Raw genomic sequence first — 23960 nt, forward strand, 5'->3', positions numbered from 1 at the left:
CACATGGTGACTGACAGTCAATGAAAGATGTTTAGGACAGGGTGGAATATATACACCACTAATAAATTAGTTGTATAACAAAACACATAGCACTGTCTCCAGGTTGCTTTTACCAATGTTAGGATTAGTGGATAAGGACAGTGGTGGTCAGTAAGAGGTGGGTATATTCAGCCATTTAAATAATAGCCTACACAACCTGGTTAGTCAATCATGGCAAAGTTCATTCTTAACCACAGGAGGTTGGTGGAAAACGGGCTGGTGTTAATGACTGGTTAATGACTGGTGTTAATGACTGGTTAATGACTGGTCTTAATGAAGTAATTGAAATACCCTAAATAGTATTTGAACCCAGGTCTGATGAATACAAGGTCAATGTTGATACATAATATGTTGTTTTACAAGAAGCACAGCAAACAAACAATGATAAATGTTTAAAATGTTTACCTTCAAACAGATCAAAAACAACAATCACTTACATGAACAGATACATTTTTAGGGGAAACTGTTTAACATACTTTTTTTTTAAAGTACATGAAATAATAAGAAACACCAATAAGAAATCATCACAACAAACACCTGAGAAGAAATCAAAACAAACAAAAGCGATTGTAGAAACTGCTTTTCAGGGGTTCACATCAAATAAGACGTTGTTTTAAAAATACTATCAGAATTCAATGTCTTGTAGGGTTATTTACTTCTGACTGCTTGTTGATTGATCCAGCAGTGAATTAGAAACAAAGCCGTCTTTATGATGTAAGGTTGTGAGAATGTAACCTTCCACTGTAGATGTATTCATCCGTGGAGATTTTCCAACTTTGGTTGGATTGTTAATGTACAATACCGTATCTGTAAACATATAACCAGATATTACACATAGAATAGGAAGGTAATAACAATAACAATACAAAATAATAAACAACAGCATCAACAACAACAATAATACAAATATTAATAATAACAATAATAACTATTATTATTACGATAAATACTCAGCATAAGACATAAGTAAACATCACCACAAATACACATGTAGTACACTATTGTGGCTAATTAACGAGTAAATTGTTATTTTGTAATCCATCTTCAGATTTAAGAAGCTTTGATAATTAACGTTGATAGGGTTTAATCTTTGCATTGTGATTCATCCTTCAGTCTGTTCTTTCTGGTGAGGTGTATAACACCATGGGGTGCTACTTCCTGCCTCTGGTGGGATGAGAATCAAAGACTGGAGCCGATAAGACGGTTATCCATCTGTAACAGACACGATTCATTCAAATCACTTCTCTTCCCCTGGGTTGAATTTCCAGCAGGGGAGGGATTTGCTTTCACACAGGTTGGTGGATATTGAGTGCTTTCAGTCCATTCAGAGTATGTGGTCTCATTCAAGATGTCTGTTATTAAAAGCTTGACGTTACAATGTGTTCTATTTGTGACCTTTGTATCATGGAGACAGTGAATGCCAGTGTGTCCTGGGTGGCATGGTGCAATTATAAGATCTCCCAGCATGCCCCAGTATAGGATTAAACCACATGGTCAGATATCCGTGAGACATTGTCCATGTTGTTGACTTGAGTGGACAAGGATTTACGTCTGTCAGTGTTTATTCTTGTCCGCATGCCCTCTGTTTGGTTCTGACATCGGCCAAAAGAGCGACAGGAAAATGCTGCTTTGAATTCCGCTCGAAACTTCCCTGTGGAAAAAAGCTAAACTTTGTTAAACACATAACATTTCAGTAATTTAGCAGACGCTCTTATCCAGAGCGACTTACAGGAGCAGTTAGGGTTAAGGGCCTTGCTCTAGGCCACATAGACAGATTTAGTTTTTTGAACCACCAACCTTTCGGTTTACTGGCCCAACACTCTTAACCACTAATCAAACCTCATATGAAAGGGGTATTCTGTTGAAATTCTACCACTTCAGTATTACATTTCTTTACCCTTAAAATTGATTGAACAAGTTACCCCGGCACATCAAATCCCTCTTCCAAAGATCCACTCTAAGTGTGTTGTGATATACTGTACTGTCCAGCAGATGGGGCAATAAAATCATGAACAAAGTATTTTGAGACAAACTCACCACTTAAAAAGTTATAGATGATTGGATTTGCAGCACTGTTGGCATATATCAGCCAATGTGAGAACGTGAACCAGGCGTATACAGTCTCTCTGCTGTTTGTGTACTTAAATGTCCCAAACACTCTGCAATGACAAGGTAGCATCAGTGAGACCTCATCAGTAATGACACCAAGTGTGTCGAAACTGTAAATGGAGCTATAGCTTATTAACAGGTGGGGGTATTAAAGAGATAGTTTAGCCTCATTTCTATTTTACCTCATTTTATAAAGAAATAGCAAGTGATATATCGTCGCTGTCTGATGAAAACCTCGTAACTAAATGGTTTGCCAATTTTCATAACTATTTTACATTTATTGAAAGCAGTAACTCCCCTCAATGTACTCTGAACTTTTCATGACTCTAGGACCAAGAAAATATATTCAATATAGCTTCTGAAGTTTCAGAATTGTATATAAATGGGAAATTATGGTCATTCTTTCAAATTCCTGAAAAGCTTCTGTTTTGGAGAAAATAGGTTTTCATCAGACCGATATGCACCCTGAGAGACAGACTTCACAAATATGTTTGCTTACCGCATTGATATAGATCAGAACATATGTGATCTAGGTATGCTAAATTAATGCTTACAGATTACTAAATTCTCAGTATGTAAACACAATGTTTACCAGGGTCTACTGTGAATGACAACCGTTATTTGAGTCAAATGACTCATTTCCAAATCGAAACTTCTGACTCATTGAAACATCTCAATGTTGAATCCTAGAGTGTAATGGCTATTGATCCTGAAGACAGAGAGACAGAGCAGCCAAAGAGGCTGTTACCTTTTCATGATGTTGAGTACGCTGATGGGCAGGTAGCAGAGGGCAAAGACAAAGAGGACCACCATCAGCATGCGGGCTGTCTTCCTGCGGGCCCGGACCTGTTTGATCTCAGCAGACACTGTGCTGGTCCGGACCCTGGCTGACTCCCCAGGGCCTGGAGGATAAGTGGAACCCTGGAGGGACGTCCGCTTCCTCTGTAGCACAGATGACGTCCCAGGAATCTGTTTACAGAACCCACAACCCACAGCCGATCACACAGTGGTCTTTGAACAGCTTTTGCTTGACAAGCTCATTAAAACTCAAAAACATTCAAAAAGCTCAATGGAATGGATCTGAACAGTGGAGTGCATAATCTGAGAGTGCATTGTCAAATAATTGCAAGGATAATGGACACTGATAAATTGGTGACTGCATGATCTTGAAATAAATGTGGAGAATCAACAAACAGCCAGATTGCTAAGAAACAGTTCAAATGTTGTCTGTTATTGTTCACAAACATGAATTTACATAGATACCTGTTGACACCACAGTTTATGGCATATCTGGATGTATGCCAGAACCATCAGACAGAGGGGAGCGAAGTATGTGACGATGAAGAAACAGGTGTGATACACCTTGGGGTAGACATCAGCTGTTAAGAGAATGAAATGTGACTTAACTAAATGATTGTGACATAGATGTAAATTAGAGGCACTACCCTTATAGAAAAACCTCATGATATCACATGTGGAAAATCACATGATTTTACATGAAATGTTACATGTTACATCATGTGAAAACTATTTTTTGTAACCCTTCACATTGTTTCAAAGGTTTTCACATGTGTAGTTTCATGTTATCACATGTTGCTTTACATGTTGTCACATGTTATCACATTAACTTCACATAAGATCACAGATCACATGAAAACATGTGTTTTTGGAATACTTCACTTGATCACATGTGAGATGATGTACTTTTTTCATAAGGGTACTGTAGGAATTGTGGTGGCAATTGGTAAAATCCAAAGGGGAAACAAACATGTCTACATTTATATACATATTTATCAGTAACATGCATGAACTTGTAGTTACTGCGCAGGAATTTAAATTGAGTGGCAAGACAGAACTCTCCATCAAAAAGAGAATTTTTTTTAAAGGAATCATCAGATTGTGCTGAATGTGGTTCCTATTACAGAAAGGTTCAGCAGAACAAATAAAACATTCTACACTTTAAGAAATGACAATTGAATAAGTAGGAAAGTTTCCATTGACCCAGGTTTATTCAACAAAATCTATGTCACAAACATTGCGACATGTGTAATGTAAAAGGCAGTTATAGGAGAAATGTTCTAAACATCTACTACATTTATATCTATACAACAGGGGCGGATTTTTCTTTTGTCAAACTTTCTTTATTGTGACAAACGATTATGGAAAAGGTATTTTTCAAATAAATAATGATTGCCAAATATTTTTGAAGGTATGTTGGGCATGTGATGTCATTACATTACTATAAAGCTCCACTCCACATTTCAGCCTAACTCTAAATGCCTAGTGCTTGCTAAATCAATTTTTTAAACTATAAAAATTATGTTTTTTTGCAGGACAAGACTTGTCCAGTCTATCAAGAATGAATTAATTGCTTAACTTTGCTTTTCTGGTTGGCTGGATGAAAGTTTCAAGATCCAATTATTTCAGGTCTACAGGACTGCAAGTTTCACCATAACACAGTTGGGCAATACACTGGCACATGAGAATTATTAGAATATTACAAATATTACTAAATTCTTGCATTCTACCCATGTTAACTTTTGCGGATTACCTAAGTCATGAAACAGATAGGTGGGAGTGGGCATACCAATTTACTAATGCACTCTGCCCTACATGGAAAGAGTTTGACATCCCTGCTTTAGACAAATTGCTGAGCAAAAATTGCATCCTGGCAATGTAACTGTCCCCATACAACTTAAATGATAACTTTTGCATTTCAGAGATGTGAGTCATGAGTAATACCGCGTTCACGTGTTAGTCAGAACTAAAAAAACTTGCTAACAGGGTTGTGGTTATATACGTGATGTGTTCAACAAGTTAGAAAGTCTAACATTTCCGAGTTCTGAATAGCATACGAACGTGGCATAAGTCTGAGATGCAGGTACTGTACATATACTACCTGTGGACACCTGCTCGTTGAAAATCTCATTTCAATATCATGGGCGGTAATACGGAGTTGGTCCCCCCTTTCAGATATAACAGCCTCCACTCTTCTGGGAAGACTTTCCACTAGATGTTGGATCATTGCTGCGGGGACTTGCTTCCATTCAGCCCTTGCTTTGTGCATGGGGGTATTATCATGCTGAAAAAAGAAAGTGCCTTCTCCAAACTGTTGCCACAAAGTTCGAAGCACAGAATTGTCTAGAATGTCATTGTATGCTGTAGCGTTAACATTTCCCTTCACTGGAACTAAGGGGCCTACCCCAAACCATTATTCCTCCTCCACCAAACATTACAGTTGGCACTATGCATTCGGGCAGGTAGTGTTCTCCTGGCAACCGCCAAACCGAGATTCATCCATCAGACTGCCAGATGGTGAAGCATGATTAATCACTTCAGAGAATGCGTTTCCACTGCTCCAGAGTTCAATGGCGGTGAGCTTTACACCACTCCAGCCGATGCTTGGCATTGCACATGGTGATCTTAGGCTTGTGTGTGGCTGCTCAGCCATGGAAACCCATTTCATGAAGCTCCTGACGAACAGTTATTGTGCTGATGTTGCTTCCAGAGGCAGTTTGGAACTCGGTAGTGAGTGTTGCACGGACGATTTTTACACGCTACGTGCTTCAGCATTCGGCAGTCCCATTCTGTGAGTTTGTGTGGCCTACCACTTCGCGGCTGAGCCGTTGTTGCTCCTAGATGTTTTCACTTCACAATAACAACCCTTCAATTGACCAGGGAAGCTCTAGCAGGGGAGAAATTTGACAAACTGACTTGTTGGAAAGGTGGCATCCTATGACTGTGCCACGTTGAAAGTCACTGAGCTCTTCAGTAAGGCCATTCTACTGCCAATGTGTGTCTATGGAGATTGCATGGCTGCATGCTCGATTTTATACACCTTTCATCAATGGATGTGGCTGAAATAGCCGAATCCACTAATACTTTTTGCCATGTAGGATCTTAATTTGAGCCAGTTTGCTACAGCACGAAAATAATCCTGCAGCCACAGGAAATGTAAACTATTATATGGATTTTATACAATGGCATTGTTGAATACTCGTTTCTGATTGGCTTGAAGGGCATTCTAGAGCATACATTTTTTCCCTGTAAAGTACGGAATATCCGCATGGTAGAATTTAATGGCAACATTATTGACATCTGTGAATTTCATTTTCATAACAGCAAGCTAGGACTGATGGTTTGGTGAGCTAAACTAGCAAGTCTGTTTGTTTGGTTACCAAGGCAACTACTGTAGCTAAACTACTCTAGTAAACTTGCTAGCTACTTCAGTGGATGTTGAACACATTTCTTACGGCAAATGAAAACATTTCTAGTGGAAAATGTGCTAAATTATAGCCATGGTATACTGTAAAAGGACAATCAATCGGGGCTCTATGCGTTCTCTGGAAAAGAATGCCTTCCACGTCGTCCATTATTTTCCATAGAACGCATATGCCCCTCGCTGATTATCCCTTACATAATGTATGGACATTTTTAAACTTCAAATACACTACAAGTTTTAAATGCCCTGCATCAAATTAAGATCCTACAGCAAATGAAGATCCTACGTCTGTAGATATCAACCTTTAAAGTTGAGAGTTTGCATGAGGACACATTCCTGCAAAGGTTTTCCACCCAAAAACGAATTTGAGAGATGGAGAACTTTGATCTCACTCATTTAATCGATAGCCTTGACACATTCATTTATTTTCTATCTAAACAATTGTGCTGCCAATAGTTGTATGGTTTTCTGTGTGAGAGTATTTGTCTGTAGCAATCAAGAGGCACCCAAGCCTCTTTTATCGGATAACCTGCAAAGTATTTTTCAACTGTCTGACCCTGAATCATTCAGTAGAACAGATAAATGGGAGGCTGGTGAGGGGAGGACAGTTCATAATAATGAATGGAATGGAAAACCAGGTCTTTGATGTGTTCGATATTTTTACATTTATTACATTCCAGCCATTACTATGAGCCTGTCCTCCCCATTTAAAGTGCTACCATCCACCAATGCCTTAAACATACAGTCTGGTTAGATAGTAGTTTTTCCTATCAAAGGAAGACAGTGACTTGTTTTCAATATTGTGTCAACATGGATGTTCCATTTGTATTACTCATCGAGTAGAATTCAAAAGGTACACGCCCATGTAGAAAACATGTAGGAGGCTGGGAGAGAACACTCAACCATGTAGAAAGAACTTGCAAGAGGCCCAAATAGAAAACAGATTGTTGCTATGTAATTACATGCTTGACAGTAGATGACGGTACAGTATGAAGCTGAAACCTATGCTTTTTGTTTGCACCTTAGATTTGCACCTTTTTGTGTTCACTGTCAAGTATGTAATTAGACACCAATAGTATTTTCTCTGCCTCCTGCACATTTTTTCTGTATGAGTGTGAGTACCTTTTGAATTCTACTTAGTTATTCCCTAGTTATGCGAGTATTTAGTATATGATTAGAATACTATACAGCAGCGGATTAATGACATTTGGATACTGGTCTCACACAGCTTCAGAATCCCTTCAAGGAAAACTCCACGATCTTTCGGTATTTGTTTCATTGGTCCATTATTGATTTATTCCCAAAAAGTTTTTCATGTCATCAATCAAGTTTCCAAGATACAGTATATAACTTTCAAAATTCAGAAATACAGCTGGTATGATGCATTTTGCATCATATGATGCTGCGCTTTTCTGTATTTTGAAAGTTATATATTTTGAAAACTTGATTGCTGACATGAAAAACATTTTGGGACTATATGAACATTGGATTAATGAAATAGTATTTCGGTGGAATTGTCCTTTGAGAGTGATGTCAACACAGCAGACACTACAGTATATTACATTACAAATGTTTTTTTCTAATGCGCCTATGAAATATTGATTCCATCAGAAAAAAACAAGCATTTGTGTAGCTGGTGTAGTGTAACACAAATTATAAACCGGGTGGTTCAAGCCCAGAATGCTGATTGGCTGAAAGCCGTGGTATATCAGACCTTATACCACGGGTATGACAAAAAAATTATTATCATTGTTCTAATTACGTTGGTAACCAGTTTATAATAGCAATAAGGCACCTCGGGGGTTTGTGGTGTATGGCCAATATACCACGGCTAAGGGCTGTGTCCAGGCACTCCGCGTTGAGTCGTACGAAAGAACAGCCCTTAGCCGTGGTATATTGTCCATATACCACACCCCCTCGGGACTTATTGCTTAATTATTCCCCATCTGTCAACAGCTCCGGGAGGTTTAGTCACAAGAACTGAAATATGCCTTTCGTCTTTGGTCCAGACCTTGGTTCAAACAGTGACTGTTTACTAGAGGCTGTCTGGAATACTAAATGGGCAGGCTTAATACTTTTGGGACTACTCCAGTGGAGTACTCAATTGTTTCAGGCATTCTCAATCAAGCTCAATCCAGCAGAGTTAGAGTATTAGAAATTGGTCTGGTCTGGGGTTACAGTGCCTTGGCGAGTTCCTGTGGCATTGAGAGGGGGGATTTTGTGGATGCCCGCCTACCTCCCCAGCGCTCTTCACACACAGTGAAAAGGCTGGTTTTGTTGGTGAGCTCAGGGAGCAGGCTGCTGCACTCCATCACGATGGCCTGGGGGATCATGATGACACAGGAAACCCCCCAGATGAGGAGGATACTCTTGCGGGCGCGCCTGGCCGTGCTTTTGAACATCAGCGGGTGGCAGATTGCGTACCAGCGGTCAAGAGCAATGCAGCTTAGAGTCAAGACTGACACAGATACGGAGATTGTCTGGGAGATTGAAAAAGAGGATGTGCAGTTAATTAAAGTGAAGCAGTACAAAAAGTACCACACTTAACATATACCTGCTGAGAGAAAATCTGTGATTTCCCTTGGGCATACAAAATAATACTTTCTCTTCATCCTTGTGAAGAAGAGAAGAAGAAAATGACTGTTCTTTTTATCTATTTTCTCATTTATAAGACTTCTCCATATGAATATCAATAAGGATAGCACTTTTTCCCCATGATGGACAGGGAAAATTGGCTGATCTAGACGTTGACAGGGGCAACCGTTTTCCCTCAGGACGATTACACCCAACCTCCCCCAAGGCATCAACTATTTATATGGACTAATTAGAATTGGTATGATGTGAAGCAGAATGGTAAGGCAACCCTTAGAGACCACACACACCGCACCGGATGTTGATCTGCCATTCGTTCGGCGCAGTATTTTTGTAGGGACCACCAGCTGGTGGACGTCTGACTGCTGACATTTTTGCACGATTCTGTAGAATGTAGAATGTAGAATGTAGAATCGACTTGCACTTGGTTTGAAAATGACGGCCGGCACTCTGTTCAGAGGTGCTAAGTACTCTCAGCCTTTGTTAGAAGCGCAGAGATAATTGACTGTCAGGTATTACAATTATATATTATATATATGTGTAGTATATATGATGAAGTCTGACTAACTACCATAACCAAGATTACAATATAAACATTTATATGATGAATCTGAGTTTACACAATACAAACAAATTCTAGCAAAAATAAATAAAACGGCATTACTGTTGATATGGCGAAATACTGTCAAAGTATGGGGGCCCTAGTCTATATTCAACAGGTCTATACTCCCTTAACAGTCAACATTCTCAGCATGTTTTATTTATTTTACTAGGCAAGTCAGGTAAGAACAAATTCTTAATAACCGTCACAACCGTTTTTGTTTTTGTGGAGCGAACAGCTAACTTTTGACGTGACGACCGGGCATTCGTGCGGTTGAGTTTGTTTCTACGGTATTGATGCAATAATTTCCATGGTAATTTAGAATGTTCATTCAAATGATGTTAACTGATGTGGCTCATGCAATCAAATGAATTTTTAGTAATGTCAGTTGAGTTGAATCAACAAATCACAGAGGTCGTCACTAGTTATCACCGCCACAAAGTCATAACCCTGCCTATTTCTTCAATTTATCTTCTTAAAATGTAAGTTGCATTTTAGCAGATGCACTTATCCAGAGCAACCTACAGTAGTGAGTGCATACATTTTTGTACTGCTCCCCCATGGGAATTAAACCTACAACCCTGAGTATGGAAGCGCAATGCTCTACCAACTGAGCCAGCCACACAAAACCTAACTGTCTCTTTAACATCACTGTGACCTTATGCCGATCCCTAACCTTAAATTAAGACTAACCCAACGGCCGACAGTCCACTCATTATGCCATCATTGATTTGAATGGGGACGCCCGTTATATTCATTCTATTTCTATGGCAGCACACGCAGACAGGAGCGGAGGAGAGGAGAAAATGTGCATCTTAAAAAATTAAATGTGTTTTGGTTGTTATTTTTTTTGCTATTCAAACAGTTATGACGTGACTCCGGTCATTTGGCTGACGAATAACCGTCATCCGAAATTCCATGACCCTCACAGCCCAAAATGTTGATTTTTACTCATCACAGTGATATGAATCTACCAACCATTTTCTGTTATCCTTGTTATCCTCTGTCAGTTTAGAGTGGCGGGATTTATGATTATATTAACCATAACACTTTCAAGAGATAATTTGGCAACTTCATATTAATAAAAAGAAAGACATCACAAATCTAGAAATGATATGGGGCTTGTGTATTCTTTACAGTAGTTTTAGATTGTGTCATATAGCTGGATCTGCAAAACAGACAGCCTGGGCCTTTTACATTTCAGACCAGTTTATCCAGAGCGACTTACAGAAGTAGTAAGTGCATACAGCTTAATCCTTCTTTCATACTCGTCCCCCGTGGGAATCAAACCCACAACCCTGGCACTGTGAGCACTATGCTCTACCAAATGAGCTACACGGGACTGTTCTTGACAGTACACTACTTTTGATGGTTTAAAACAGCTGACACACTTTGATCTTAGAGTGTTATGTTCTTTTCATATCTGCAGCCATCACACAAATATCAATTAGAGCCTGTAGACAGTAGAGGAGCTGTGAGAATTACAATTGAGGCCATCTGATTGACAATGGGGGACATTTTCAGCTCTCTCATTAACATCCTATAGCCAATGGACACATCAAATTGGCCCTACAGCTGCTACAGCTATTCCAATTTACCTCAGCCATGCTTCACACAGCCATTAGGAGAGGCACGATGTACACATAGTGTTGTAGTAAATATTGGAGTAACTAATGAAATGTCAACGAAGTTTGTGCAGCATTTACAGATTACCTTCCTTGGGAAAGCACTTTTCTCACACTGCAAGTAGGCCAGGGGAGAAAACCAGTTTAATATCCTGCTTCTGCAGCTCATCAGGTAAAGGTTTTATAAATGGTTTTAATTGATCTCTTGATGGCCTCTCCTCTGTTGGTAATTGTAGTTCTCTCAACACTGTCTTTCAGGCAGACATGAATGATAACACAGTAATTCAGTCCAGGACCTTACTGATAGGGCTCCAGGCATTTGTCTGTGGGTTTTGGATACAGTCCAGTGTTAAGGAAATCCAAAGATCAGCTAACCTGATAAAACCTTTCTCAATCTCCTGACCACCTATTATATTTGTCAACAGGCAGGATTGCAAAAATGTAAGGGCACTATCCACTATATTTGTCTCCAGCATGAATGCAAAATAATATGAGTCAGAAATGGATTGAGAGGCTGTCTTTAGATCATTTCAATGTTATTTTCTCAACGGTTAGGCAATCAGATGTTTTTTAAAAAGGCAAATTGATAAAGTATGCCCCCATTTAACATGAAAATAAACTGAGACTGAAGAAAGGTCATTTTGTTTAGACTTTAGAGCTTTTCATAAAACTTTTAAAAAGGCTAACATTTTAGACAATATTCTCATATCCTTGGACTAGCCAGAATCCAACATTCATTAATTTCTTCACTGTATTCGGAACGGTGCTATGCCAGAATGTGGACAGTCAGAGCCCGGTGCAGTGTATGGGTGGGAAAACATACCTTAGTCCAATGATGGAATATGTCAATGTACTCCTAATTCTCCTGAAATGATGAATGGTGAATTGAGAAGATTGGAAAACTGCTAGTTTTTTTTTATTAAACTGCATGCTAGGCTAGCTAATGCTATAGCAGCCAATTGGATTCCTTGAAAATGCATTGGGGTGAGTAGTTAACAGAAGTGTTGTGGAATCCAATAGGTTGCTTTCATAGCCATGGAAAGTAGGGGTGCTGAGGATGCTGCAGTACCCTCTGAAAAATCTATACAAAACAAAAGAATAATATATTTTTTTAAATTACAAAAATGTATTCACAAAAGTAGTGCACTGGGCCTTAACTAGTTCTGTATTAGCAGACTGATATAAATTATTAAATCATATAATAATCTGACATACCCAAATCTAACTGCCTGAAGCTCAAATCTAACTGCCTGTAGCTAATGACATACCCAAATGTAACTGCCTGTAGCTCAGGACCTGAAGCAAGGATGTGCATATTCTTGATACCATTTGAAAGGACACACTTTAAGGTTTTTGGAAATGTGAAACGAATGTAGGAGAATATAACACATTAGATCTGGTAACAGATAACACAAACAAAAAACATGTGTTTTCTATTTTTTTTTTTATCCATCGTCTTTGAAATGCAAGAGAAAGGCCATAACACAATATTGCAGTTTAGGCGCAATTTAGATTTTGGCCACTAGATAGTAGCAGTGTGTGTGCAACATTTCAGATTGATCCAGTGAAGCATAGCCATACTGGAAAATATTTTGTATCAAGTCTGCCCAAATGTGCCGAATTGGTCAATTGATTCATAACTAATTGGTCAAAGTACATAACTATATGTACTTTGAATGTATCAAACCAGTTGCCGTGGTAAGTTCTTTGTTGTTGTGCACTCTCTTCAAACAACAGCATAGTATTTTTTCACTGTAAAAGCTACTGTAAATTGGACAATGCAGTTAGATTAACAAGAATTTAAGCGTTCTGCCCATATACGACATGTCTATGTCCTGGAAAGATTGCTGTTACTTACAAACATCACGTTAATCCCATTAGCGCACGTTAGCGCAACTGTCCCGGTGTAGGGACACCTATCCTATCCTATCCTATCACAAGGATCACCATGGAGTCCCTTCAAAGGTGTTTCAAAGAATACTGTTCAGTACCCTGGAGTTCTGTACCAACTATCAAGCTTGAAGTGGCAAGCGGTACCAGTACCGGAGCGCCAAGTCTGGGACCAAAAGGCTCCTAGACAGCTTCTACCCCAAGCCATAAGACTGCTGAGCAGTTCATCAGATGGCTACCCTGACTATTTGCATTGACCCCTTTTTTTTTCTTCAATTTGTATTTTCTTTGCACTGACATTCTTGCACTGGCTCTATGCACACTCACTTGACTCTACCCACACACTCACACGTACTACACTGACACTCCAACACACACACACACACACACACACACACACACACACACACACACACACACACACACACACACACACACACACACACACACACACACACACACACACACACACACACACACACACACACACACACACCACACACACATTCACACACAACTTCAACATTTCAACATCATCAAATCACCTATGCTTAGTCTAATACAGTGACAACTAAAAGATACCAAAATCAATTTAGTCCAATCAACTTAAGCTACATATGATGTCACTGTCATGGTTCAGATTTGTGTGTATGTGTGCGTTCCTGCAAGTAGAAAAAACATGTTGACTCACCCTACTTGCAGAGAAACGCCAATGCCATCCTCCTCTCTTTCATGCTGATGAAATGGTCTATGACTCTCTCATACAGTACACACTTTTATTTTTTGTTGTCCTACAGCACATACGCTCACACACACAAAACACACATGCATATTGACGCCACACACTCACACATTGGCACACATTCACACTCTTCACATACGCTGCTGCTACTCTGTTTATTAATGTATCCTGATTGCCTAGTCACTTTTACCCCTACCTACCTACATATTACCTCAATAACCTCAACTACCTCGTACCCCTGCACATTGACTCAGTACCAGTACTCCTTGTATATAGTCCCGTTATTGTTATTTTATTGTGCTACTATTTCCTTTTTCTTTTTGCTAATCTTTTCTTACTTTTTAACTCTGTGTTGTTGATAAAGGGCTTGTAACTAAGCTTTTCACGGTAAAGTCTACACCTTTAGCAGTTCTGTGTAACTCAATTAGTAGAGCATTGTGCTTGCAACGCCAGGGTTGTGGGTTTGATTCCTGCAGTGGACCAGTACAAAAATGTATGCAGTCATCTGGATAAGAGCATCTTTTAACATGTAAATGTATTTAGCACATGTGACAAATGAAATATTATTTGATTTTAATATAAAGTGAAAGTTGGGAAATGTGAAAATAAAAACCTTGAGACATCCTCTTACCTGTAAGTAAGGCAGTATTTTACAAAGAGTGTTTCCAAAGAACCATGTTTCTGTAATGTCTACCACAAGACTTGCCGGGAGACAGGTGATGGTGACCAGGACATCAGCAAAGGAGAGATTCACAATGAAACAGTTGGTCACTGTGCGCATGTGATGGTTTTTCCACACTGCAAAACAAACTGACAACAAGACACAACCAAGGACTGCTGCTGTTAGGAATACAGGGAGACATCAATGACTTTAATTGGTTTAAATCAAATGCAATACAACACACAGCACACACCTGAATAACAGAACCTGAAAAACAACTATCAATTGCATAATCAATATGAATGTATTACAAATTAACCTGTTGTCCTGTTATGTCACTTAAATATCCTTTGGTGGTTATGAAAAGGGCAGGCAAACAACAACATATAATAGTGACTAATTGAATCTACAATAAGCCTACATCTGTAACAAGACTGTCATAAACAAATGTCTTATTTACTGCAAAATAATGTGGAAGGTAAAAATAAGGGATATGAATACAGTAAACATAGCCTACTCTCAGTATCCACAGGGTATGACATCAAGACAGGTTTAAAAAAAAAACTCAGGAGAGTTAAACATATTGAACAGGTTTCTCGTCTTCAAAGGTTCCCCAGCCTGCAGTGAACCATTCCATTCTCCAACGCTGCTCTTCAAAAAGCACAGAACGCTCCTCCTGCCTTAAATACACAATGTACCCTCACTACAGACACATGTATTATAATTGGCAAATAAACCACTCTCATTCACAAACAGCTCATGAGGGTTGAGTAAAATCGTGCTCTAAACTTGGGGTAAAGCATCTTCGCTGATGGCTGTTGAACACTGCCTTTCAGTCCACAGCAAAATGTCTTGCCCTATTTTTTATTTAACTAGGCAAGTTAGATAAGAACAAATTCTTAACTACAATGACAGCCTACACCGGCCAAACCCAGAAAACACTGGGCCAATTGTGCAACACCCTATGGGACTCCCAATCACATGTGATAGAGCCTGGATTCGAACCAGGGACTGCACTGAGAAGCAGTGCCTTAGACCGCTGCGCCAATCGTGAGCCCGATCAACACAAGCGAACAGCACTGCCATAGTAACAAGAGAAACTGCATGCTGAGAAAATGAGACGGATTGTAGGCTACTTGAAAACATTGTCAAATTATGCCAGTATTGTCAGCACCGAAAACATTATTTAGAATCAATTAAGACATTTAATTAAGACCATTAACAATAATTTAATTAGCATATAGTTTCATAATAGCAGTTATTAAGGGCTAGATTAAATTGTATTCAAATATGCCATGTTTAAGCAGTATCTTAAGTGTCTTGATAAGATACTGCCCGAGAATCGTATTCTGAAAACTGGAAGAATCTACTTGTAAAGGGACCATGTTAATGCAGTAGACTTGATTTATTCCACAGGCATCTTATTCTGAACTAGAAGCATTGGCCTAATAAGGATGCTCCAAAAATATTTTATTGACAATTTCTAATATGCCCTCAACTATATTTGTCAGGTATTATTAACAGCTAAAACGGAAAACGAACGTTTAAAGAGAATGCTTGGTACAGCACTTTGATTCCGGTTTATCACTTTACAGGTCGCATGGCTTATCATTTTCCCTGTCGAGTGTCGCATGCACATCCAAATCCGACAGATGCCCATGCAGGTCCGCGCTCGGGATAATGTCTTTATTTTGCGCTTCCCAAATACATTCGATTGTCAGTAACCTCTTGTCTAGACGGTAGTCTACTGATACTGAATTAGTGAACACCAAATTAATATAAGAATAGTATTAATAATAATATATGTAATACATAGCCTACATTCGACTCACCAGTAGCCTAACTTATATAAAACTACCATTATGTTCAATGAAGCCCAGATAACTTTGCGGACTTGATCTAATGCCATGCACTTTAAAATGAGGATGACATTTTAGAAATGATACTGGCTCAATTAATCCAACCTGCGCCGAAACCTTTACCAAAACTTACCTAGTGTGTTTCCAATGAGAGAAACAAAAAAAACAAGTATGTATCCTACAATAAGAACCCATTCATATTGCTTGGGATGCAAATATTCCCTCCAGATATACTTCAGAAGTTCATCATCGTCATCGATGCTAGAGTATGGGCGTAATTCCGCGGTGCATGGCTCATGCGAAGGGGGTGAACATTCTCCACAATCCGAATTCACTGTGATCCCCGACATCCTTCAATAGTTGAAAGTGTTTACGGTCTTTTTAGTGTCCATTCAGCGCACCTTGGAACGAGCAACAGACTACCGGGTTTAACGTCTGCTAATAGAATGGCTATGCACCAGATCTGAATCGCTTTGGCATCGTCAACGTGACCATCTCTCCAAGGCAGGGATCATGCAAGGCAAGGAGCATTCAAGCAAGAAACCAATCAGAAAATTCCTTGTTGACAAAAAAGAGTGGGGAGGGTTAATTCCACAAATATCAGAAGCCCTGTCATAAAACACAAATGATTGTTTGAGGAATTGAGGAGACAAGATTTGATGACTTCATTAAATAACATTATTTTTAATAGAACGATGTGATATACAAATGTGTAACAATCAACTGAAAAAGGTCTCAGCGGAGGGTCCTGATCGTTTCCTTATTGAAGCAAAGTAAGACCAGAGTTGAAGTCAGATCTTTGTCTTAGGAAAAAGTTGGAAAAAGTCACCAGGAAGCAGAAGTGGACAATTAACCACTCTGACAGGAGAGGGATGTCTATCACATTTGTTTATAAACCAATATAAATATAGTGCAGGGGTAGGCCACCCCGTTCCCGAAGTGCCACAGATAATGGAGGATTTTGTCCCAACTCGGCACCACACCAGACCAACTGAGCTAATTGATCAGTTCAGTGATCAACATTCTAAATTCAACACACCGGGTCTTCCAGGTTGGTTAAAACAAAAACATGAATTCAGGAGTAGGGTTGCCTAGCCTTGGTCAAGTGGTTCGCTACACATAGAAATCACTGGTACGCAACAGCATATTGACGGCATTGTCTGACAGCATGTTGTTTCCAGGTTGGGGGTTTTCCATTATATTGAAAGATAATGGGCCAGGACCGAGTTTGGGAAACCCTGACCTAGCTGTTCATTAATCCCAAAAACTGTCTACAGCGGTTGATTGGGGTCACATACCCCAGCGGTTTGACATTGGTTTGGCACCTATCATTAAATTTGGCCATAGCCTCATGCACTCCTCTATGTTTACTGGCGGTGAGGGACTGGCACTCCCTCCTAAAAGCCTTTGAGCACTTACATTTGATGCTGAGGTGCTCCAAAGGAAGAGCATCCTGTGCTGAAAACTGTATCTTCCTGTTTTCATACAGACAACTATAGTTTGTGTGTGAGTTCAACCAGGTATCACAGATTATTGTGAAATAGACACGACTGCATTATGAAGAAAGAAATAAAAATTATACACAAGAAAAGTGTACTTTTTCTTGTGCCTGTCACAAATATCGAATAAGTAATTCATGTTTATTTCACAATAAGCTGTGATAGTTTTGGTGAGTTCTGGTGGGCCTTCGCGCTTCAGCAAACAAAAGAAAAGGAGGGGTGCTTGACAACAATGACAACTAGAAAAGGAAGTTTCAGTAGAAACTTTCTGTGCTTGCTTAGCTGCCTGAAAGTAATATTATTAATGGTAGTGGAAGAAGTTTACACAGTGAAATAGTTAGGCCTATATCTTTCAGATATCTTTCAGTAAAACCAATACCTTTAAATGCTTACAGTTTAAAATGTATAGCCTTTGCCTCCTTTGATTTGCTGAGGGAAACCTATAATCTTCCCAGAAATAACTTTTGCAGATACAGATCAACTCAAATTTTATTGGTCACATCCACATGGTTAGCAGATGTCATTGCGAGAGTAGCGAAATGCTTGTGCTTCTAGTTCTGACAGTGCAGTAATATCTAACAAGTAATCTAAAAATTCCACAACTACCTAATTACACACAAATCTAAGTAAAGGGATGGAATAAGAATATATACATATAAAATATATGGATGCGCGATGACCGAGCGGCATAGGCAAGATGCAAAAGATGGTATAAAAATACAGTATATACATATGGGATGAGTAATGCAAGATATGTAAACATTATTAAAGTGGCATTATTAAAGTGACTAGTGATCTAGGCCCACCTGGAAGAGAGACAGAGTGACGCAGTAGAGAATTAGGGGAGATGCCACCGACAGAGATGGTCGCCTCGCTTTGAGTTCTTAGGAAACTATGTAGTATTTCGTTTTTTCTGTATTATTTCTTACATTGTTACACCATGAAATCTTAAGTTTTATTACATACAGCCGGGAAGAACGATTGGTTATAAGAGCACTGTCAACTTACCAACATTACGACCAGGAATACGACTTTCCTGAAACAGATCCTCTGTTTGGGCCACAACCCAGGACAATGGATCTAAATCCAGGAGTCGACCCAAAACAAGGGCGCCACAGAAGGGGCAGACGAAGTGGCCTCCTGGTCAGGCTCCGTAGACATGCACATCGCCCACCGCTCCCGAGTATACTACCAGCCAATGTCCAGTCTCTTGACAACAAGGTAGACAAAATTCGAGCAAGAGTTGCCTTCCAGAGAGAAATCAGAGATTGTAACATTCACTGTTTCACGGAAACATGGCTCTCTCGGGATATGTTGTCGGAATCGGTTCAGCCACCGGCAATCTCCATGCATCGTGCCAACAGAGATAAACACCTCTCTGGGAAGAGGAAGGGCGGGGGTGTTTGCTTCATGATGAACGACTCATGGTGTCATCATAACAACATACAGCTACTCAAGTCCTTCTGCTCACCTGACCTAGAATTAGTGAAGAGGCGACTCCGGGATGCAGGCCTTCTAGGCAGATTTGCAAAGAAAAAGCCATATCTCAGACTGGCCAATAAAAAGAAAAGATTAAGATGGGCAAAAGAACACAGACACTGGACAGAAGAACTCTGCCTAGAAGGCCAGCATTCCGGAGTCGCCTCTTCGCTGTTGACATTGAGACTGGTGTTTTGCACGTACTATTTAATGAAGCTGCCATTTGAGGACTTGTGAGGCATCTGTTTCTCAAACTAGACACTCTAATGTACTTGTCCTCTTGCTCAGTTGTGCACCGGGGCTTCCCACTCCTCTTTCTGTTCTGGTTAGAGCCAGTTTGCGCTGTTCTGTGAAGGGAGTAGTACACAGCGTTGTACAAGATCTTCAGTTTATTGGCAATTTCTTGCATGGAATAGCCTTCATTTCTCAGAACAATAATAGACTGATGAGTTTCAGAAGAAAGTTCTTTGTTTCTGGCCATTTTGAGCCTGTAATCGAACCCACAACTGCTGATGCTTCAGATTCTCAACTAGTCTAAAGAAGGCCAGTTGTATTGCTTCTTTAATCAAAACAACAGTTTTCAGCTGTGCTAATGTAGCAGTGTGATGTTGTTCCCCTAGATTATGCACCAAGTTGCACACAAGGACCAGTTCAAATAGGCCAGGTCAAAAGGGGATGTTAATAATTTAATAATAATAATATTAATAATTCAGTGTGTTTTTTTTTGTGTGTGTGAAAACACTTTTTCATATTTATATTGTAAATACACTTGATTGTTAAAGTTTTGTATATTTTGGTTTGGTCCATCGTGGGGTATCTGTGTTACTGTACCCTCCTATTGTTGTATATTTTGGTTTGGTCCATCGTGGGGTATCTGTGTTACCGTACCCTCCTATTGTTCTCTCTTGCCTGACCTTCAGCAAGCGAGGTATGTTGTCCTTGGCACCGCTATTTTTCAATATAAAACCGTGGTAATGTTACACAATGTGCTGTTATGCAACCATACGTTTTGTTACAATATGTACAATATAAATATTTATGTTAACAAGTTTTACCGAGCTCGTAAGCTAGTGTACCTACTGTAATTTGTGGGTACTTGGGACAGTGTTTGAGTGAGTTTCCTTGTGCTCGCGCAGGTGCCTGAGAGCTGTGATTGCGCCAAGGGCTAAAATATTGTGCATTGTCTCTTCGTGCGAAGGTATGTCTTTTATTTTGTCCGAATTATGTTGTATATCATTTTACTTGTATTGTATTGTGTGCTGTTGAGCACTGAATGTGTGCACGCAGCACCTGTTATTTCCTTTTGGTCACTCTCTTGCTGACCTTCAGCTAGCGAGATGCCTGAGAGCTGTGACTGCGCCAAGGGCTAACATATTGTGCGTTGTCTCTTCGTGCAGGACAAAGAAAAATCCAACAAGCAGACCTTCAGTTGTCGCAGTGTCCTCATTAAATTACACAATGCAGAACGAACCACGCTATAAACTGGTGCCGCGACCTGCCGTCTATCGGATCTGTGCATGTGGAGGAGGTGCGCGACCTGCCGCCTATCGGAGCTGTGCATGTGGAGGAGGTGCGCGATCTGCGCATGCGCTCTTGTTAATGGTTTGCTATAAGTGAATATATACTGTAAATAGTGAAGGTGAATGTAGCATATTCACTAGATAAGGGTATTTGTGTTTATTTGTATGTTTTGGAGGAATTTGTTTATTGCATTTTTTTGGTATTTAAATGCAGTAAATTACATTGTATTTTAGTGCTCTGTTGAGCCATGGAAGACTCTCAAGTCCATAAAATGAGCTATGCTGGGGATTTTAGTGTGGGTAGAGGGAGGGGTGCCCTTGCATTTACACCATTTGTACAGTCAGCTCCTGGGAGTAGAGTGTTTCCTAGTCCTTTAAAAGCACTGGGAGGGGTAGGCTGTTTACTCCACCTGAGCAGGGTATCCCACCTCTATCTTTTGATGTACCATCATCCCCAGTCCTCAGTAATAATGGGACACCTCTGAATCAGTTTAGTGACCTTATTAAGCATATAGATTCTCCTATCTCTGAACCAATCAGAGCAAGTTTACTGCAGCCTGGGGCTTCAAGTCTTTCTCCTGCCCGTCCCCCTCACCTACCCCAGCAGTTTCCCCTGTCTGATCAATGTGGTTCAACTTTTATTGATGCGTCCAAGCTGAATCTGGTTGTGAAGTCAGATGTTAGTCCTCCACCTTTCTTTAGGGGCGATGGCTCAGATAAGTACTCTGTCCTGGAGTGGGTGGAGCTAATGGAAGTCTACCTAAAGAAGAGGGGTTACACTGGGTCTGAGAATGTTGGGGAGGTGATGTCTAGGCTCATGGGGAGGGCACGGGATGTGACCAAAGTCTGGATGCGTAACAGCCCTGTTGTCACAGATGTTAGGGCAGTGTTCAGTGTTCTCAAGCAACACTTTGGGGATACTGTCTGCTCAGGTATGCCATTAGCTGATTTCTATTCAATCAAACCATATGCTAATGAGGGTCCACTAGATTTCTGGATTAGGCTTAACAAAGCTGCAGAGGCAGCTGAACAGCACCTTGTAAGAAAGGGTAGGACCTTGCCCAATAAGTGCTCAGAGTTGGCAGTCATGTTTGTACGCAACTGTCCTGATAAAGAGTTGGCCCAAGTGTTCAAAAGCAAACCACTTTATGACTGGACAGCGAGTGAGGTACAGGATCGTTTGGATGAACTGTTAAGGGAGTGTAAAGCAAGTAGAACACAACGTTCACAGCAGGTGGCTGCCGTCTTTGACTCCCCCCAGGAGGAAGTGGGTCCTGTGAGCAGGCCTAAGGTGTCATCCTTTTCTCCATGTGGCCGTGAACCAGACCAGGCCCCACCTTTATCTAAGAGTGGGATATTAGAGAAAGTGTTGAGTATGTTAGAGAAGGCACTTGTCAGTAATACTCAGTCTGTGAACAGAGGGCCCCATAAACAGTTCCCCAAACGCCAGCGTGAGTGTGCTGTCTGTGGAAGCACTAATCACAGGACCAAAGCTCACTGTCAGATGCACCAGCTGTGCTTCAAGTGCTTCTCTCCTGGCCACATGAGCTTTGACTGTAGTGAGACTGGGCAACAACAGAGCCCTGGATGTGGACAGACCGGCAGGTATCAGGAAAACTAGAAAACCTCCATTCTGAGGAGGGCAATGTGGGGCAGTCTAATTTTTGCTCCAGTGATGATGATATCCAATCTGTTTATTCTTATTTTTGTCAGTACCCAAGAACAACACAGTCATTTTTCAGAACACAGTGAGAATTACTCAGAATGACAGTTTGTTTTACACCTCTGTGCTAGTACAGGATAAAGTTGAGCTGAAGGGGATGTTAGATAGTGGGTCCATGGCTACTACTCTGCGCGCAGATATTGTACCTCGGTTGAGGGAGGCAGGAGTGGTAGAGGGGAACTTTCTAGCTCCTTCAGACATCATCCTGGTGGGTTGTGGTGGGAAGCAAACTAGCCCAGTGGGCATGTGTGACTTAAACATTCAGCTTTATGGGTTCAGTTATGTGGTCCCAGTGCTTATTTTAGATGGGCAGGTTGATGAGTACAACCAAATTATGTTGTATATCATTTTACTTGTATTGTATTGTGTGCTGTTGTGCACTGAATGTGTGCACGCAGCACCTCTTATTTCCTTTTGGTCGCTCTCTTGCCTGACCTTCAGCTAGCGAGATGCCTGAGAGCTGTGACTGCTCCAAGGGCTAACATATTGTGTGTTTTCGCTTCGTGCGCAGGGCAAAGAAAAATCCAACAAGCAGACCTTCAGTTGTGTCAGTGTCCTCATTAAATTACAAAACGCAGAACGCTACACTAACATAATTGCAAAAGGGTTTTCTAATAACCAATTAGCCTTTTAAAATGATTAACTTGGATTAGCTAACACAACATGCCATTGGAACACAGGAGTGATTGTTGCTGATAATCGGCCTCTGTACGCCTATGTAGATATTCCATAAAAAATCATCTGTTTCCAGCTACAATAGTAATTTACAACATTAACAATGTCTACACTGTATTTTTGATCAATTTAATGTTATTTTAATGGACAAAAAATGTGCTTTTCTTTCAAAAACAAGGACACTTGTAAGTGACCCCAAACTTTTGAACAGTAGTGTACATTATTGCAAAAATACAATAATTCAAACAACATATGGCCACTGTTGGTGAAGCCACTGTTAAGAATGGTGTCCAATTGAAAAGCCTTTCAATTTTGTGTTTTCAACTGGGTCTTTAAGAATAGTCATGTATGTTTTTCATATTATTGGACATTATGTTCTATACAGTCCCTTGCTTTATCCCACTGCAGGTTTGGGGTCAATTCCATTTAAATTCCAGTCAATTCAGAAAGTGAACCAAATTCCAATTACACATTTTCCTCATTGAAAAGCATTGAAGAGAATTGGAATTTCAGTGTACTTCCTGAATTGTTTCCAACCCTGTCCCACTGTCCTGCAGCAACTGGTTCGACATTAAGTGGAAGAGAAAAATGTTCTTCCCTCATCATTAGCTATGCGAGCTCCAAGGTTAATGAAATATTTACAATAAATAGATCAGCAAACACAGGTCTCATGGGGTGTGGTGGCGTAGCTGTCCTTGCATGCTTGACTGTAAGTTGCTTTCAG

The 23960-nt window shown here is 40.2% G+C and overlaps 1 protein-coding gene and 1 long non-coding RNA gene across 2 annotated transcripts; one reads left to right on the forward strand and one right to left on the reverse strand.

Annotated features, from left to right (window-relative positions):
* Window positions 1–494: 494 nt before the first annotated feature.
* Window positions 495–19421, reverse strand: hcrtr2 (hypocretin (orexin) receptor 2). Its single transcript, XM_014180132.3, has 7 exons — window positions 16474–19421; window positions 14452–14630; window positions 8607–8850; window positions 3412–3527; window positions 2897–3117; window positions 2077–2198; window positions 495–1690 (listed from the first exon to the last, which is right to left on the reverse strand). The coding sequence occupies exons 1-7, from the start codon at window positions 16688–16690 to the stop codon at window positions 1521–1523; spliced, it is 1269 nt and encodes a 422-aa protein (XP_014035607.2). The 5' UTR covers window positions 16691–19421; the 3' UTR covers window positions 495–1520.
* Window positions 19422–20206: 785 nt separating this feature from the next.
* LOC123731432 (uncharacterized) lies at window positions 20207–23900 on the forward strand. The gene is made up of 3 exons (XR_006762536.2): window positions 20207–20246; window positions 20455–20516; window positions 20716–23900. It is a non-coding gene; the product is annotated as an uncharacterized LOC123731432 (long non-coding RNA).
* The last annotated feature ends 60 nt before the right edge of the window (window positions 23901–23960 follow it).

This window comes from Salmo salar, chromosome 28 (genome assembly GCF_965601325.2).
Source record: "Salmo salar chromosome 28, fSalSal1, whole genome shotgun sequence".
Classification (NCBI taxonomy): domain Eukaryota; kingdom Metazoa; phylum Chordata; class Actinopteri; order Salmoniformes; family Salmonidae; genus Salmo; species Salmo salar.

Excerpts from the sequence above, each read along its gene's own strand:
- hcrtr2 (XM_014180132.3), bottom strand. The coding sequence starts at position 16,690 with ATGTCGGGGATCACAGTGAATTCGGATTGTGGAGAATGTTCACCCCCT. Across the intron at positions 8,851-14,451 it reads AAATACTGCCTTACTTACAG|ACAATCTCCGTATCTGTGTC; the intron begins GTAAGAGGATGT and ends TCAATCTCCCAG. Across the intron at positions 1,691-2,076 it reads CATCTATAACTTTTTAAGTG|GGAAGTTTCGAGCGGAATTC; the intron begins GTGAGTTTGTCT and ends TTTTTTCCACAG.